The following is a 19,244-nucleotide window of genomic DNA, read 5'->3' as shown; positions in this document are numbered from 1 at the left end:
AAAAGTATTTCCTGCTTTCTTTTTTTTTCTTTGTATATTTCTCACGCTTACATGTTTCTGAACATCGGATACATTTTTACAAATCTGAATATTAGTCAAAGATAACCTAAATACAAAATGCAGTCTTTAAAACATAATATCGTGTATTAGGGTAAATGAATGGTCTTTGTCTAATGTCAACATTTCTTTGATGATCTTGTGAGTGTGAGGGGACAACGAGTTTTTAACAGCTCTATACATGCTCTAAAAAAATGTATATACAGTATTGATGTAATGTTATAAGCTAACCAGATGCTTTCTTGTCAGTAATACAGAATCCAGTATGAATTTTTCATGTGAGATCATACTTGAAGAGATGGAATAAGTTCTAACTAGTGCCAAAGTATTAAATTAATGGCATAAAATAGGACTGATTTCTGCTAATAACACCCACTGTATGGACTGATAACATCTGACGCGGGTCTTAGTGATGACTGTTTGTGCAACCATTTTTGACTTAGTATTTTGGAGTTACATTTAGTGAGTCAAATGACTTTAAACTCTAGCAGTAAACAAGTACCCATAATGAGAGCACTTGATGCAAAATGAAAAACATCCTGTTTTACAGTTAAACATCCACACATGTGAATTTTTTTTATCACCGCAAACAAAACCATTGACTCGTTCAATGTAAAAGCAAAATCGTGGCTCAAAGAAAGGTAAATCAGAGACCACCGGAGCAGGTCTTTTGTTGTTCTCAGCTGCTGTTCTTAGACGTTTGCATCTATTCGTGTTAGTCCCCGTGGAACCGAGAGCGGTTAAGAAAAGGCAGCAACATTTAGTTTGATGACATCACTTTAATAAATTGTGTATTTCAGCATCGGCCCTTTTTACACACCTCAGAATTCTAAAAAGTCACGAAAACAGTTTTATGCACATTAGCCTTAAAAATGACCTTTGTCCACTAAACCGAAATGCCTAAGATAAATCTCTAATTAATTCCCCCCTTTTTGCTCACCCCTCAGTTACCTAGTAACAAAAATCCGGGGATTAAATGTAACCACCGTCGTCAGAATGGAAGGATGATAATGAAGTATGTTTTGAGTTTCCACTGGGTCACAGAGATCATTGATAAGGTTGGTAAGCTTCACTTAATCCAGGAAATTGCTAGGAAAATGTGTGGGCTATATAATGGGATGGATTAGACTAGAAGTTCTCACTACAAGTAAGTTCTGTACAGAGGCACAGTGAAGGGGACACTTTCTCTCAACATGGTAATACTCTGTCTCTATACTTATGCTTTAACTTTATAGTTCTTTATTTGCATTTACCACTTTCTCTGTATTTGTTTCTATATTTTTAGATAATTGCTACAACCGCCATGGGCTCACTGAAGTCACCTGGACTGTCCCTTCTGCTGTTGTCTTTTCTTCTTTACATAGCTGATTCCTATCCCAACATTGACTTATCAAACAGTAAGAATTGTTTATGATGTAAATACTATTTTAAGTTCATCCAGTGTTTTATAATTGGACTTGAAATTAAATGTAAATGATCTGAGTCTTATGAAAGTCACAATGTTCTGTTCTAAATTTCTTATCACAGAGATTGTGTTTTTAATCTCAGTGTTCAAATGCTGGCACAATATTGCAAACCGTGCAGTTTGGGTTTTTTAGCAATGGTTCCCTTTTCTAAACCACCCTCTCTAGTGGGCTGTGAAGAATGCACGTTGAGAAAGAACAATCTTTTCTCAAGGGAACGTCCGGTTTACCAGTGCATGGGCTGCTGCTTCTCCAGAGCGTACCCGACACCTCTCAGAGCCATGAAGACAATGAATATCCCAAAAAACATCACCTCAGAGGCGACGTGCTGCGTTGCAAGGCACAGCCACGAGGTAGAGGCACAAACACATGACAATGTCAGGCAGCTATTTAACTTTTCTATGAATTTGTGACTTTTTAGCCTAATTTATGTTGGTGTCAGTAAGATTTTAGCAAAACAAATCTTGGATTTGCATGCTATCGAATAGTTAGGATGTGTATTACATGTAAGCACTTTTTCTGAGTGAATGATTGTGTTATTCATTTCTTTTTATTTTAGGGGATCTTATATAACTTTTAAAGGGTTATTATTATTATTATTATTATTATTATTGGAAAAAAATGCACATAAGCTTCTCATATGGTTTTTATTTCAGTTTAAAACACTACTACAGACTATAGAGCAAAATACCATGACAGAACGGTTTAGTGTTATGCCATTTTTGTGTTAATGTTCACCCTTTCCCCCCCTCCTTAATCATCTGTTCCTTTTGCAGATCCTGATAGCTGGCATTTCGGTGAGAAACCACACAGACTGCCATTGCAGCACCTGTTACTTTCATAAGATATGACAGATGGGGACTGGGGACCACTCTGCATCCTTCGGCTTGGCAAACATGTTGTGTTTCTTTTAATATGCACACGCTTTACTCTGTTTTAAAATGCATGTGTTTGTGTTTCCAGAATATATTTCACAGTAATTCTGTGGCTGTGATGTTTCTTTAACCTACTTTTTTTTTTTTTTTGCCTTATTTGTATTTGAAAAATTGTGGATTTGAAAAACGATTAAAATGTGCAACAAGAGCTTGGATTAAGGAATGAGTCTTATTTTTAAATCCATGCAGAATGATTTGTTACAAGGAGGTTTTCATGAGTGTTTCTTTGGAGAAAGGTGCATTCTTACACAAACTGCACCTCACTAAAAAGTGAGAACTGACTTTCTGGCTGAGACACTCTAATGTCAGTAAGGCGACAGAATAGAACATTTTCAGGAACTAACAGCCAAAATGTGCTTTAATGGCAAATAAATTATAGAAATATAGCTGAATTTTAAGTCAGCGTAGGAAAGATAGAAGTCATTAGAGTGATGATTTAACCACTTCAGTTTGATGACACTTGGATGAGCTCAGACACTTAATAAAGATGTCATTTTTAATACTAAACGTTCATTTAAAGAGAGCTATTAGGATGGGTGGTGATGTACCGTAACTTCGACTTTAACGTTTGTGTTAGGATGCCTGGGTCGTCGACCCAGGGTTTTTGAGTTTTTGATATTATTTATACTTCCTAGTTTTTGGTTTCTTTGAGTTCTGTCTTATGGCTTATGTCTCTGTCTTCTTTAGTTGCTCTGTCTCCCCTATCACCTGCATCCCCTTGTCTAGTTCGCATCTATGTGTATCCTAAGTTCCTATATCCCCGTGTTCAGTCAGTGTTTGTGTCTGCCCTGTTCCCACGTCTCTGTTCCCTTTGTAGTGCCTGCATATGAGTCTGTGTCTTTGTTCAGTCTGTGTTATGTGTTTCCTGTTTTACTTTAACATCAGTCATGGACTTTCAATGTGTCTGGTTTTGCTTCCTCTTGTCTCGTTAGGCCTGATTTGCCCCAGCTGTGTTTCCCTCCTGTTACCCATTCCCTGATTGCTCCCTCTGTGTATTTAAGCCCAGTGTTTCTCTGTGTCTGTGTCGTGATCTACCGTTTTCTTAGCTGTGTGTTCTGTCATTTCTCTAGTTTAAGTTTGTGTTGAGGTTTTTTTTAGTTTTGTTATATTTTGAGTATTAAATTAAAGCCTTTTTTGAGTTCACGTCTGTCTCCGGAGTCTGCACCTTGGGTCCTATTCCTGCCTGCACACAGCCACACCTAACAGTTTGTTGAGAGAAATGAAAAACCTTTAATGTGAAGGGTTTTCTAACATATCAACCTATCTGATATATTTTTTCAAATGTTTTATGGCATTATGATAAAACACAAACATAATGAAAACACTTCATTCTTTGCTTAGGGTAACATGTTACAGTTACATCAGTGGTTTTTGTATTTTTCTTTTCTGGCTTGCCCCTCATTCAAAGCCCCTCATCCCACACCCAACACCTTTTCACCAATAAAAAAAGAATTCATGCTGAATTTCCCAGAAATAAAGGTGTGTATCATCTGCTCAGTAGCATCAGAAATCTCATTCTTCTTTATTTATTATAAAAGAAAAAAAAAACATACGCATCCACTTTAGCTTCTCTTCATCTTGCTCTCCTAGTTGGCTGAACTGGCTCCAGCTTGATAACCACTGAGTAACATGTTTCCTGCTGGTCCAGGTAACAAACTAGAGCACCGAGTCTGTTCGTTAATGTTAGAAAGGTTTATTCTGATGTGCTGCTCTGAGCACGGGTGCAGGTAGAAGAGTTCAATTTGAATTCAAATGCTCATTTGGTGTAACATGAATTGTAGATTTATGAAATATACCCTGGTATCCTTTTTTCCCTCGGGCTGCACAGATGTACCTCGAGTATTAATCTGATTTACCTCTAACATCTGGCCTGCTGGAGTGACTCTTAGCATGCGACACTGAATCAGGCCTTTTTCTGCAGCAGACCCAGGGGCACATTCTCAGGATTCATACCTGGAAGATACATAAGGTTTGCGTGGGGACACTGGGAGTAGACTAAAATCATTTTGCACACAGATTTGTGTTATTTTAGGAGATGGCTGGTTCACGCCTCGATGTCACAGCCTGCCTGCGGTATCTTTTTATGTCTTGTACCCTACTATGCAGTGTTGATGGTAACCCACATCAATCACTCTGAGGTTACCGCGTCAGCATATATGTGACCCACAGCTCGTGTGCACAGTGTGATTTTATGCGTAAGGTTGTGGATGCTTTGTTGACATCGGGGTTATGTTGAGCTTATAACAGTACACGCTCCCCTCCCCCTGCGTGCGCGTGCGTGTGCAAGTCTGTCAGCGTAACATCTGTGCGTACGCGGTCGTGATTGTTGTGAAGATGGCGGAGGGGGAGACAGAGAAGGAATATGATACACGGAAAGCTATCGAGGAGCTCCGAGAGCGGTTCCAAGCGTTGACCACAGCTTTGAAAGAAAGTTCTCAGCCCCCGTTGGAAGCCTCCTTGCATTTCTGCCAGGAGTTTTGCCAGGTTAGCTCGTTATCCTGCTGCTCATCCCGGGCTGCCTGCAGCCCCTCTGGTTTCCTGGCCGAGGATGCGCGTCTACGTTTGCTATAACAATGTAGCTAAGGGGTTAGCAGCCTAGCTAGCTCCCTGGCATTTCAAGATGGGGAAAAAACCTCCTCAGTGTTTTCCCCCAGGTTTACCAGTGATGTTCGTATGCGGCATGCACTTATTTGCAAAGTCTGACCATCCACGCGGCGAGAAGCCACGCCATCGCGTGCCCGCGCTGCATTAATTACACGTATTTTCCAGGCCAGATAGCTAATAGCAAATGAATGTTGCTAGCTGGTATGCAGGGTCCCCCTGTCTGTGCAGTGGTCATGCTGTGCAAAAACGGATAGCTGTGTTAGCGAGATTTTCCTGAGCGGTTGCATTCATGTGCACCGCTATTTATACTTGTTAAAGGTAATAAAAAAACACAGTGTAAGCGCTGCAAGACTGCACCCATGCTTGTGGGGATTTTAGCTTGGTGTGTATTTAGGTTACTTTTTGTGAAGCTGTTTTTTTTTTTTTTTTTTTGTACGGAAAGGGCAGTGATTTTTCCCCCAGTGTGCTAGCCCGGGCCTTTTGCACTAATTAATCCAGCTAACCACATCAGCGCATATGTTTATTACAACGCTTTTATCTATGCCAGCACGAGATGTTCAACTGATGTCATTGTAAAAGCAACCGATTAGCCTGCAGCTGGCTGAGCAGTGATTTGAAGGAGAAAGTGTTCTAGTGGTCACCGACTCCAGTATCCGTCTCATTAATTAGCCATGACCACATAGATGCACATTATGCGATTTCTCCATTTTCCTGCGACACAACGTAGATTATTTTCATGGCACCAAATTGGTGTGAGATTTTAAATTTGACCCAGTGCATCTCTAACCGGCTCTGAAGAATTCATTCAACTTAAAAGTTATGTGAGAGGGAAAAAAAAGGGAGAGTCTGGGACTGAATGCACTTTTAGTCGGGGCAGGAATGTATTTAAAAGCGTGTAGCTGCAGGGATAATACACTCACTGAGCATGATAAGCGTTTTTATGCGAGCAGTGTGTTAAAGAAATAAAGTTTTATGGATTAAATTTAGGTTTTAGATTTGCTGAATTTGTATAAAAAAGGATAAAAAAAATACTTTTTTTTTGCACACACTAGATTATTTTTAATGGCTTAGGATACTACTCCTTAACTTAAATGTGTAATAAGTATGTCATGGTATTAAACATAACATTTAATATTGATTGTCCTGATGGCATGGCTTTTTGGCTTATTAAAGGTAGCTGTCTCTTAAATGTAAGCGATAATCAGAAATCTGTAGCTTAATTTACACTGATAGCAGCAAGTTTTACATCCTTGAAAGCGGTTCCCGTAAAGAGGAATGAGCAAATTTTGTCTCAACGTTCTTACTGGGTTCCCAACATATTTCTTTACCAGTAAAGCCACATTTCTCTGGCTTTTTCATCTTTATTAGATAGTCTTTCAGTGAAGAGGAGTCACAAAAGCAGGAAGTTAAAAATTGTTACTGTGGTTATTATATCCATCACCCCGAGAGTTTCAGATTGACATAAAAATGTAGAAAAGCAGAAAATCTTGAAAGTCGAGAAGCCTAAAACAGATAATATTCCGCACAACTTTTTGACTATTTGTGCACAGAAGCTTGTAAGTTGTCATTCAGTGCCCTATTTTAACTGAAGTCTTTGTTTTCTTTTCTAAGGTCTTGGTGGAACATGCCAGTCGTTGGAAAACGGATGAAGATCCACTGCCCTTGCTGGAGGTTTACACCGTGGCCATCCTCTGCTTTGCTAAGGCTGCCTCCTGTCTCTCCTCCGAATGTGAAAATGTGCCACTCCTACTTGAAAAGTTGTCACTGTGAGTAGAAAATGAATTCAGTGTCAGTGCAAATGTGTGATAGATATTAATAACATAAACACAAGAGTGCATTAAGTCCAAAGATTAAAGTGGTGATGAGTAGTTCTAGTTCTACTGGTTTGTTTTAAGAGAGAATTTAATCCCTTTGGGCATTTGGAAAGAGGAATAATATGTGACAGTAAAAATAAACAAAACACACCCAAATCTCAGAGGAAACTTACATGAAAAGTTTTCAAATACTCTATAAACAGTCTACAGGAGCCACTTAGCTATTTGCAGGGTGTGCTCTTATGAAAACAAAGTCCTTGAGGCTGTAATGCAGAGTGGAAGTGGAGGGGATCTCTCAGGGAGCCACAGATTTGGGATGATTTACAGAGGAGGATGCAACGTGTACGCAAAATGAAGTCAGAGACAATAGTTATCAACACCAAGAATGTACATTAGTTCTTAGTCATAAGATGTATTTGAATAATCCAGAACACATCATTATGCCTCTGGAGTGAACAGACGTACCGATGTGTCGAAATCACGCTACCGATTTACGATGATCAAGCAGCAAGACAAAGCCTCCCTTTCAACTTGTGTCTAAAGTTTGGATTTCAAACTATACACCAGTTTTTAATCCTAACAGTACAGCTTTACAGGATTTTATTGACAGTCTGATGCATATAAGTCCCACACCATAAAAATAGATTGAAGCCAGCAAAATAACCATGCCTATGTCGTCTATGTTGTGAACACATCTTACTATGAGTAGCACAGAAGCCTTTTAGATATTCTATGATGTGGTAATGATACCATTAAAGTACGTAAAATAATAAATATAAAAGAAAAGATATTCTGAATCACATTTAGTGTTATATTTTCATCATCTCAATAGCTATTTGGGATATAGGCCTGCAATGGCTGTTGCAGGCAAGCAGCAAAGGGTTGAGGTTAGGACATATCGTGACTTAGACCTCGATTTTGCTCACAGCTAAACTCAACTGCACTGATGAATTTGCACAGGGATCAGGACATTCAGCAGTATACTATAAAGGCCTATTACCACCTTTATTGTAATTGTAAATGCTTTTTGACCACAAAGTGGGCGGCCACTAACTCACTTGACAGTGACCCGATTAGTCATGTTTCTCAAGTAATGATCAGTGCCTAATTATTGGTAATAGGCAGTTGTGGGATATGCATTTTACCTGTGTGGAAAGGTGCAGAAAAAGTATTCCATTCACAGGATGGTTGGATATACTGATGTTTTATCATGCATTCACTGAATCTGTCTTGGTCCTACCTTATTTTAGGTGAATTAGTATATAATTCACCCTAAAGTGATCTCCAACTACTCTCACAATAAGAGATAATACATTTTGGTTTCTCTAAACAACAATGATTTCACAATTACCCTTCCAACAAACCCAAAAGTGACTAGACACCAGTGTTTACAAGTGGCATCTCAAATAAGATGGGATAATACTGTATGACAGCAGGAAACATCTAGATAACTGAAATGTTAGCAAATAAAAACAAACACTGGTATCAGAATGGAAATATATCAAAATTGGACCATATATTATGCCCATAAAGGACATTACAAAAATTCAATTCACTACTGTCTCTAATAATGAAAGAAATAGTTTGAGTTGATGATATGGAGCTAAACAAAAAAATGAACTGCAGCAAATGTTTTAAAACTCAATATATACACCCGTGAGTCAAATGAGTTTATATAAATTGTACCGCAATTTAACTCTTTAAGACCTACCATAGAACCAAGTCCGCCAGAGCTTATCTTTACACGTTTACATGTTGTAGTGCCATTTTTGGGAGCATTTCAAGTTGCTATACATCAATACAACCATTATAGCCCAAATTGTAATAATATGTATGCATTAAGTGCATAGTAACTACATAAATTTCAAAAAAGTGCAATAAACTACAACAAAAATGTTTGGTTTTTTTACATATATTTCTAGTTAGAGAAATTTCAGAGGTTTATCCCTCAAAACTGTAAATACAAAAAAGTTCCAGAAAATAGTTTCCAACAACAGGAAATTTATTTTGAGTGTCTTCATAGTTTTATTTTTGAGATACACCAATTTCTATATACTGCAGCAAAAATAAATATTATAATCCAAATTTGCAAAAACAAACCAGCATGTGCATCAAAAAAAACCTATTTCCAGCAGTGCAATTTGAGTTCTAAGCATCTCAGAAACTATTCAGAAAAGCATAAAGTCAAACATAACTTTTAAAAACACCAGTATAGGCTTATACAGCCCCGAAGGTAAAAAAAACAAAAAACAAAAAAACCCCTACATTTTCCATGAAAATGACGTCACTTACAGTTTCGGGCAAGTAATGGTGGACATGCGATAGTTCATGCTGAGAGTCTATTCCAATGTAGGAAGTGTTTTGAACAGGTAATCGGATCGGCAAAGCGTGTTTCTGGAATATTATGTTTTTGATGCTGCAAGTGCTTTTTATGCAATTTTTGCAAAGCTATATGTGGAAGGAAACCATGACCTAGGGCAAGCTGGTGGCATAAGATGTAAGTACAACGCCTCCGGTTTGATATGCAAAAAAAATTATCGTGCTAGCTTACGTGGTTCCAGTTCTACAGGGATTTAAAAATAGTTACGCAAAACGGAGCGTGCCTACTCCGACCAGTTTTAAAAGGTTAAGAGAGAGGAGAAATCAGCCAGATTAATTTGCATTCTGTCGCTGATTTTGTATCATGCATGGTGCAGTAGGGAAGTAAAATAACAAAAATAACACCACGCGTGCACACACAGATATATATATTCTAGATGTTAAGCAGAGCAATGCACTCTCTACCCATCTTATATGCTCTTTCCAGAGCTACTTCTCATCTGGTCACCGTCTTTGCACTCCAAGGTTTAAATACAACTACCACAGGAACTCCTTTGTTCCTTTAGTTGCAACATTTTGTTAATATGAACAACATGAGTGTATGAATGGTATTAATATGTTTCTTTGGACAAGCAGTTGCGCAGTAAAATTAAAAATGTTCCTCAGCTTTATATTTGCAAAATGCCAAACTGACTTTACACTCACACCCTGCAAAAAGCTATTCTTGTATGGTTATCCCCATTTTACGGATTGTGTGCACATCCTTGACCTACATCTGGCTTTAACAAATTGCTGTGTTGGATTCACAGGAGCTGTGCAGAGCTGCTGCTCTTATTGCCCCAGCATGTCCCTGGTGCCTTATGGGAGGAGTTCCAGTCCTCCATGAAGGTCAGTATCTGCAGAGCTACTTGTAGATACTTTTCTTATCATTTTTTCTTATCATTTCAGTGATAAGCAATGAGAAGTTACTTAGTTATTAGAAAACATTTGGTTTAGTTTACTTAAAGGATATGTAAAATGATATGTGGTAAAATACTGCACTGAGGATTTATTATGTGTAAAGAATACATATATCACTTCAATAATTGACTATTGTAACATCGCCATAGCAAATATTTCAGGCATGAGTGAAATGAAAAATGAAATTTCAAAGCACGACTGACTGAAGTTTTAGCAATGTAATCATTACATAGTTGTGCGTCTTCTGTTACAGTTGGCACACGGCCTTTTGCAAGAAAGTGGGAGCACACAGCTCTGCCTGCTCTCAGTACTGGCACAGCAGGACGGCGTCTGGGCCAACACCACATTAAGCAGCATCCTGTCCAATCAAATTCCTCAAACTGAGCAAGGTTAGTCTTCTTTTTTTATATGTCTAGGCTTGCCAACGCACCGCACTGACTTTTACAGCTGTAATTCTAGGAAATAACTCTCGCTGTGTATAATAGTAAACTTTCTGACTGAATTCTCTCTCATGACCAGTTTCTCAACTTTCTTCTTTCTCCTCCTCAGTCCATGAATTTCTTGAGCTCGAAGGTCCCACGCTTCTCAACATGCGGATAAAACATCTTATCAAAGTGGACAGTATTAATAAAGCAGCTGTCCTTGCAAAGATGTGCTCAGAGTATCCGGGATATGAAGGAAAAGGGAACTTCAAACAGACCTATTTGCTTTGCATTTGTATGACAAAAAGTCAGGAACAGCTAATGGAAGAGGTATGAAAACATTATTTTAAACATTATTTTAAAATAAACTATTTTACTTGATTAAAAATAATATTTCAGCAGGGTTTGTGGCCACTTAAATGTTTTAGAGCCCTCGTAATATGGTATTGTTATTAAAACCACATTTGTTGTTAGATGCTTTTTTGAAACGGACAAACGGACTGTGCCTTTCTTAAACTGTACTGAAGTTGAATCAATCAAATTGACCCTTTGTTTGTTTAGAAGTTTCCTGATATCTGAAATTGACTGATACTGCAACTGGATTTCATTTGAACTGATTTTTTATTTGATCTGTTTTCTCTAATAGATTGCATCAATAGACTGTAAGGATGCCCTTGAAATGATCTGCAACCTGGAGTCTGAGGGAGATGAGAAAGGCGCTCTCTGCATGTGTACTTCCTTTCTCAAAAGACAGCTTCTCCAAGGAGATGTTTACTGTGCCTGGTAAGAGTTGCTATATGTTTCAGACATTTGCAAAGAACAAAAGAGTTGCACAGTCATGGAACAGCAGTAGGCTAAACATGCATGCTTTATATTGTAAGTGCAATTCTTTTTATCGTTAATCATTATTATAGATGCAGCTTATAGATTGGCCAAATGTGAATAAATGAAGGATGCTACAAAGTATAAATTCAACATATTGGTTCCATCAGTGCAGACACAGCCTAATTTGTGTAAAAGTTTACGCACTCTTTCAGTTCAAAACCTTGAACAGTTCCGTTTGTGAACTTTTTCAGGGAACTGACTTTGTTCTGGAGTAAACTGCTCATGCGATTAGAGTCGTCTGCTGATTCCTTTCTGAGCCGCAGCAAAGAGATGGCTCTTCTCTGCAGAAGTGTCTGTCACATTCTGTTTCTCATCAAAGTAATCCAAAACGAGGTAAGGAAAATAGTCTTATGCGTTTACCGTTAATGCAAGAACAGACATAGACATATAAGGCTTTAAAATAAAATCGTTGGCCTTTATGTTTTTCTATTTTCATAGGTTGGGGAGGTGGGGCTTCCAGTGTGCGTAGAAATGTGCATTCAAGCTCTGAAAATGACCTCCAGTGACCATAAAGATAGCAAGTCTACCATCTGCAAGACTATTTCCTGCCTCTTGCCAACTGATCTAGAAGTTAAGCGTGCATGCCAGCTCACAGAGTTCCTACTCCAGCCTACGGTTGACTCATATTATGCTGTGGAATCACTGTACAATGAACCTGACCAAAAACCTGAGGAGGACGGGAGTCTACCAGTGCCCAATTCTTTACGCTGCGAGTTACTGCTGGCCTTGAAGACACAGTGGCCTTTTGATCCGGAGTTCTGGGACTGGAAAACATTGAAACGCAACTGCTTGGCACTGATGGGCGAGGAGGCAGCTATTGTCTCTTCTATTGACACACTCAATGACACAGATGAACAAGAGGTGGAAAGTGCACTTGGCAAACTCCCTGAATACAAAGACCTGGAGGATTTCCTGCTAACCACTACAAATGAACTCAATGAAATCACAGATGAAAGAGAAAAAAATAGAGAGGCTAAAAAACTGCGGGAGCAGGGTTTTGTGTCTGCCCGATTCAGAAATTGGCGAGCTTACATGCAGTATTGTGTTTTGTGTGACAAGGAGTTCTTAGGTCACAGAATTGTTCGTCACGCTCAGAAGCATTTCAAAGACGGAATGTATCTTTGTCCAATATGCGCTGACAGTTTTGAAACTAGGGAGATTTTAGAACCACACGTAGCAACACATGTAAAGCAGTCTTGCAAAGAGAGATTAGCTGCAATGAAAGCTGCAAGAAAAGTAACCAAACCACCTCAGTCCCCTAAAAGTCCATCAAAAATTTCAAAAGTTGCTGCCAAGACAAACACTAGTCCTGTTAAAATTGAATCTCAAATTGGACAACAGCTGGGACCCCCTGTTAAGATAGAACAAACTACATCTGACACACAGATAAGCCAAGACTGTTTCTGCCCTGTGAAAAACTGCACTAAAGCTTTCAAGTTTTTCCGTAACCTCATGGCTCATGTCAGATCTCACAAGAACGACGAAGAGGCCATGAGGTTTTTAGAAATACAAAAGCAGAAAGTGGTTTGCCAGTACTGCAGGAGGCAGTTTGTTAATGTCAGACACCTCAATGATCACCTGCAGATGCACTGTGGCACCCGACCATATATATGCATACAGCTGAATTGCAAGGCCAGCTTTAATTCGAATTCGGAGCTCCTCATGCATAGAAAAATACACCCAGAATTTAAGGCCCAGTGCATGTTTCCTAACTGTGGCGAAGTTTTCAGCGAGGCCTACCTGCTGTATGATCATGAGGCTCAGCATTACCTTACCTACACCTGCCAAACGGACAACTGTGGAAAAATCTTCTACTCACAGTCTCAGTTCTTGTCCCACCAAGAGAATCACAACAATGATGCAGCGAACAGTTTTAACATCGCAAATCAGCTCCCCCCATCCGATGCAAAAGTGCAGCCACCACCACCACAAGAGAGCACCCCAACCCAACAAGACACATGTTCTGCTGCTGTATGCTTTGAAGGGATTAATACAGATATACATATGAAGGAAGCATCAGATGCCAGTGCATCACCATGCACATCGCCAGCCCCCGGTCCCCTGAAAGTGAAACACTCAGTCGAAAATATGCTGAATTCAATTGGACATCCTGAGATAAAAGAACCAGAGAAATGCTACACTCCACTGACCAATCCCACTCCAGCACCAGTTGATGCCACTCAACCACCACAAGCTCCACATGCCCACCAAAATGTGGCTGTGCAAGGTACTGTTCCTCCAGTGTATCCTGTCCCAAGTAATACAGATCCTTTGCCAGGTCAACAGGAAGTAACTGTCACTGGGACTAATAATGTACCAGGCAATGAGTTTCAGAAAGCAACTCCACAAATAATTTCTCCTGCTCAAATCAAGACAGAAATTCCTTCTTCGCTTCAAGGATATCCTACTAGCACACCTGCAGCTACTGCTGGAAGTGAAGAGAACCTGCATTGCTGCCCATTTAATGATTGCACAAGGGCATACAGTACAAACAAAAGTTTGTCTAGGCATGTGAAGAAGCAACACCCTGAGATATTCGAAGATTGGAAATTGGCGAAAAAATATAACAAAGTGGCCAAAATTACTGCAAAAAAGACACCCAGTGGACCAGCGTCACAAAGTCAACCTCAGAACCCAGGTGCCAAGCCTCCAAACCAGCCAGGAATACTATGCAACAAACCTGGGATGCAGCAGATGGATTACCTAATGGGATGCTCAAGCTCTCCCGCCCAGTGTTACCCTGGATCGATGGAGCCTGTGCCTATCACTCCAATGATAAACCCCACGGTGTACTCATCCTGGGGAAGCCCAAACAATTCCAGCGGAATGATGCAGTCAGACATGTCTCAGTCTTGGTCTTCACCTCCTATGAATAACTGCTATCCAGATGCCTTTAACATGAACGAGTACCCACCCCGCAACTATCCTCACTGGCAGGCAGACCCCTATCAAGCCACATCGTCTCTCCCATCTGATAGAGATCACTCAGTAGCAGCTATGCACGCTCCCACTATGTCAAACGCTCCTTCAGATTCAAGTTTAATGTCTCAGTATGTGTCCAGTTCTCTGATGCTTGACAATGGAGGCCAAATGCATAACGGAGGACATCAGTATGGACTCATGCATCCTGAGGGTGCAGGAGACAATGTAGATGTGAGAAAAAGCAGTGCAAGTATGACAGGACAGCTGGATAATGGAAACAGTATCTCAACTATTGACAGCCTCCCTGACGGAAGCTACCACACACCATATGCTCAGAGTGAAAACTCTTGTCTCACTCAATGCTCATCAGTTGATATTCCAATGAAATGTTTAACCCCAGAGGCTCCAGCGCCAATAAAATCTACAAGTGAAATAACTGAACCGGAGAGTATGGCACCTCACGGTTATGATCAGATAGACAACTCTGTGGATGGCATGCTCAGCCCACACAACGTGATTCACACTGATTTCCCTTACGATGAGGACTGTGCCAATGCCGACTGTGAGACAAACCCCTCAGATGAAAAGGCAAGTGACCCAGATGTGCAGAAAGGAAAACGCAGCAGGCTGAGCAAGCGTACCAAATGGCCCGCAATCATCAAGGATGGCAAGGTCATCTGCAGGAGATGTTTTAGAGAGTTTACAAGCACCAAATCTCTTGGTGGTCACCTGTCTAAACGCTCACAGTGCAGACCTTTAGATGAAATCGACCTGACAGCTGATCTCCCAACATCATTTCTTGATTTCCTCAATGATCCTCATGTCCCTGACACTAATGGAGCAATATATAACATGCCAAATGGTGACTTCTCACAGGAATCTTGTAGCTTGACCACTTTGACCTCGTCCGTGGTGTTGAAACAGGAGCCCCAGAATACAAATATCATGGACTATCCAAACTCCTTCTCAGTTTCCACTGAAATCCAGCAAGAGAAGGCAGTAGATTTGGCTAATCCAGCTCTTGATGTACCTTATCAGGAGGATCACCTGATGGAAATGTCACATGCCTTTCAAAGGTTGGATTTGATCGAGGCTGCTCAACAGAAGATGCGGAGTGCAATGTCCACAGAGCAAAGTGTTAGTCATTGTGATCCAGCCCCTGTTATTGAAAAGAACAAAACACTGAGTAAAAGTGACGACAAGCCCACTGAAAAGATACCTAAACCTTTCAAATGTGACCAGGAGGATTGTGAGTACTCGTTCATGACAAAGGAAGCATTATTCAAACACTTGAGTAAAATGCACGATTATACTAATGAGATGATAGATGAACTAAAAAGAACGCCATCCAAACTGTCACCATATCCTTGTCAGATCTGTCCAAAAACATTTACAAGAACGACAGGGTTGAGAATTCACTATGAAAAAGTCCATCGCTTGTCAAAGGCAGAAATGCAGAAGCTTAGAATTAGTGCTAGAAATAGACGTGCATTTAAACTTAACAAAGCTGATGCAGTTATTAAACGTCCAAACACCGATTTCAGTAGCGGCCAGATAGCAAAGTCTGCACCTGTAACTCCTGCTATAAAACAGGAACCACTTGATGTTGCAATTGCACCTCAACAAGACGCTGACAACAATCTAGACGTTCCTCAGGTCACTCCAGAAGACGTGTCAAAGCAAAGCGTGACCTCTGAGGTATTGACTGTTACACGACTACCATCACCTCAAAACTACTTGACTGACAGGCCATTTGAGGAAGTGGCACAACCTGCTCCTGAAAAAGCTCCAGAGGAACCTAAAGTGGCTGTTATTAACAACAGTCCAGAAATGACACTGAAATCCAGTTTGAAAGAGAAGCTCAGTCCCGTTGGCAAAGCAAAAATGCCACAAGGAAAATTAGCCGTGAGCCCGAGCAAAGTGAAACAGCTAAAGTCTCCGCCTTCATCTCCTTCATCGTCTCCAGAAAAACCCAGCAGCTCCAAAAGCACACCAACAAAGGAGGAGAAAAAGGAGAAACTTCAGAAGAGGTTAAGCCTCAAAATGTTTGACGCAGACAATGCCTACAGTCCGTACAGACCTTATCGCTGTGTTCATGAGGGATGCACTGCAGCATTCACCATCCAGCACAATTTGATACTCCATTACAAGGCCATGCATCAGGCATCCCTGCCCCCTAACAAAACTGAAGGTGAAACTGAAGCTGAAAAGACTAGTGTTAACACCGGACAGGAGAGCGATCAGACCATAGAAAAAGATAATGAAGTCAGGTGTCAAGTGAAAAATTGCTCAAGGGTGTTCATGGGAATCACACGGCTGGTGCAACATTACCTCTTACTACACAAGTTCACCCGTGACAAAGCCACCGCCATGATGGCCAGTATGAGCATAGGAACTTTTAACTGTGACCGGCCAGAGTGTGCTCTCCCCTTCAGCTCTGTGGAAAAGTACATTGAGCACATTAAGAATTACCACAAGGAAATTGCCATTTCTGAGAGCGGCTCGGTTGATCCAACTTACCGGTGCGAGTACGATGGATGTGACCGAGTGTACACTACAAAGTCAAACCTGCTCCGTCACCTCATCAAAAAGCACGACTATGTTTATGACCCCAAAATAAGTGATGGAAGAAGGACTAAATCGGTAGGGCTCTTCCCAGGGGTTAGCAATGGGAAAGAGAACGTAGAAAGTAAATTCAGAGTGAAAAAGAAAAACACTAAAAAGAAAGATGGAAAGTCCATTGAACACTGGACTAGTTTTGGAAAGCCTACACTAAAATCTCATGAAGAAGCATCTGCCATGTGCACCAAGAAGTCCTCGCTGCAGTACCCATGCATGATCATAGGTTGCGATGCAGTGGAGTCTGCTGAAAGAAATATATTTAAGCATTACACCACACATGGCCTCACAGAGAGATACATTGAAGATCAGAGGAGCCAGTTCATTTTCTGCAAAAAATACTCACGCGCCAGATGCAAAGATGCAAACAAAGCAGAGGGCACGTCAGCTTCATCTTCTGAGGACATGGAGCCAGAAGAAGTTGAAAAGCCCAGTGACCAGAAAATAGATGAATCGGTAGAAAAAATAGTCCAAGAGGACAGCAAGCTGTCCAACGACGATAGTGCAGAATCTCAAGCTTCCACTGGGACAGAAGGAGGAATTAAAAGAGGCCGTCCCAGAAAACCTGCACATCCCACACCAGCTTGTCCGGAGAGGATACAAACCCTTAGGAACCGCACAACTGTTAACAGTTCAAGAGAGAACTCAAATCCTGGTACCCCTGCAGCCCAAGAACAACGTGATGATGGGGTTATGTCAGCGTCTTTCAAGCCGTTAGGACTTGAGGACTCCTTTCTTAAGTTCTTGGAAACCTCAGAGTCGACCAACTCTTCCAAACGCAAATTAAATGATAAATCTAGTGCTGAACTGCCTTCCAAAAGACAACACACTAACAAACAGAAATCTGCAACCAAAAGTAAAGCAGCTGATGAATTGAAAGGTTGTGAGAGTCTTGTAGACTTCAGAAACCCCCTCAATCTCCAATCAGTGAGTAATGTTAAGATAGTCATGGATAAAACATTATCAGATGGCGCTGATCTTTTGCTAAAGCAGCTACAAGACATGCGGCCCATAGTCATAATAAAAAAATGGATTTATAGCGGATCATAACCCGATATTTTTTGTTTTCAGCTCAGTCTTACTCAGGATTTGAGAAGTTATGCTGCAGAATGGTTTGTTAATGCATCAAATTTCCAACTGTTAACAGTCATGGTCACACTTAATGAAAAAAAGGCCTATTTTGTACCTAATGAAATAACGTCTCGGATGATTTTAAGTATGTATGTTAGTTATAATAACCAGGTAATCTATAGGGCATAGATTTTAGAAACATGTTTGTATTTATGCTTAGTACTGAAGATGTTTTTTTTTTCTTTTGCTAAATGGAGACTTTTAAAGAAAACTGTTTTTATATATCCCTATGGGATTTCAAGTTCTGTTTGTATTTATTTCATCCTTTTACAACACTAGTAGACCTATCTGTAATATTTACATGTCTTCCACAAAGTGTTCAATAAAATGTTACTGGTTCTTTTTATAACATACTGACTGCACACTTTCTATTGTTCTAACTTATATAGTTTACAGTAGCTTCGTTTACGCGCAATCCCAGCTGTGAAATGATGCACATGATTTGGTTTTAAATGAGCTATGGAAACTTGGAATATGGTGGGACAAGGTTGTTGTTAGCAACTGAATAGATGTGGAAACTTCATATTTGTGGACGGAAAGCTTCCCAAAGGAGCCTGGAAAATGTACAGTTTTTAAAACTTTTTCCATGAAGGGAATGCCAGCAATCTAATGTCAGTTTAAAACACCTTAAATTGGGCATACTGACATGAAAAATACCAATAGTATAAATAAATCAGTGCATTAAAACACATTTACATATTAAACATATTATGGAAGCTTGTTTCTTTCTCTCAGTGTTTCCCCCATTCTGACTTCAAAATTCCAACTTGCTCAGAAACTCCAAATTTTGAAACGATACGATGAAAATTAACTTAGCCTGCTTTTTTTCTCCTTTTTTAATTGCAGAAATAAGCCTCCATAGTTCATGGAAAAGTACTTTTAACATCAACAAAAATATATATTGAGCTTATTTCTACAATTAAACATACTGTTCACTTTTTTTTGTGCATACATTCTTGGCTTGCTTTTACATATTTTATCTTAAGGTTATGTAAAACTTTAATTTATTGCAACATATTTCCTCCACACAATACACAATGGGAATTAACTCGGCTAAAGAAAAACTATATATATATATATATATATATATATATATATATATATATATATATA

At 39.9% G+C, this 19,244-nt stretch overlaps 2 protein-coding genes across 2 annotated transcripts; both read left to right on the top strand.

The window, feature by feature from the left end:
• Positions 1-1,218: 1,218 nt before the first annotated feature.
• On the top strand, positions 1,219-2,436 carry cga (glycoprotein hormones, alpha polypeptide). The gene is made up of 4 exons (XM_026152186.1): positions 1,219-1,253; positions 1,343-1,454; positions 1,689-1,873; positions 2,297-2,436. Exons 1-4 carry the CDS (start codon positions 1,251-1,253, stop codon positions 2,369-2,371), a joined length of 375 nt encoding a protein of 124 aa, XP_026007971.1. The 5' UTR covers positions 1,219-1,250; the 3' UTR covers positions 2,372-2,436.
• A 2,314-nt stretch (positions 2,437-4,750) lies between these two features.
• On the top strand, positions 4,751-18,482 carry znf292a (zinc finger protein 292a). The gene is made up of 8 exons (XM_026152354.1): positions 4,751-4,939; positions 6,671-6,825; positions 10,002-10,080; positions 10,406-10,541; positions 10,702-10,904; positions 11,221-11,357; positions 11,651-11,792; positions 11,898-18,482. The coding sequence occupies exons 1-8, from the start codon at positions 4,790-4,792 to the stop codon at positions 18,048-18,050; spliced, it is 7,155 nt and encodes a 2,384-aa protein (XP_026008139.1). The 5' UTR covers positions 4,751-4,789; the 3' UTR covers positions 18,051-18,482.
• Positions 18,483-19,244: the final 762 nt, after the last annotated feature.

The sequence above is a fragment of the Astatotilapia calliptera genome, chromosome 19 (genome assembly GCF_900246225.1).
Source record: "Astatotilapia calliptera chromosome 19, fAstCal1.2, whole genome shotgun sequence".
In the NCBI taxonomy this organism is placed as follows: Eukaryota; Metazoa; Chordata; class Actinopteri; order Cichliformes; family Cichlidae; genus Astatotilapia; species Astatotilapia calliptera.
The sequence above is the reverse complement of the archived record's forward strand: the minus strand, read 5'-3'. Positions and strand labels throughout refer to the sequence as shown.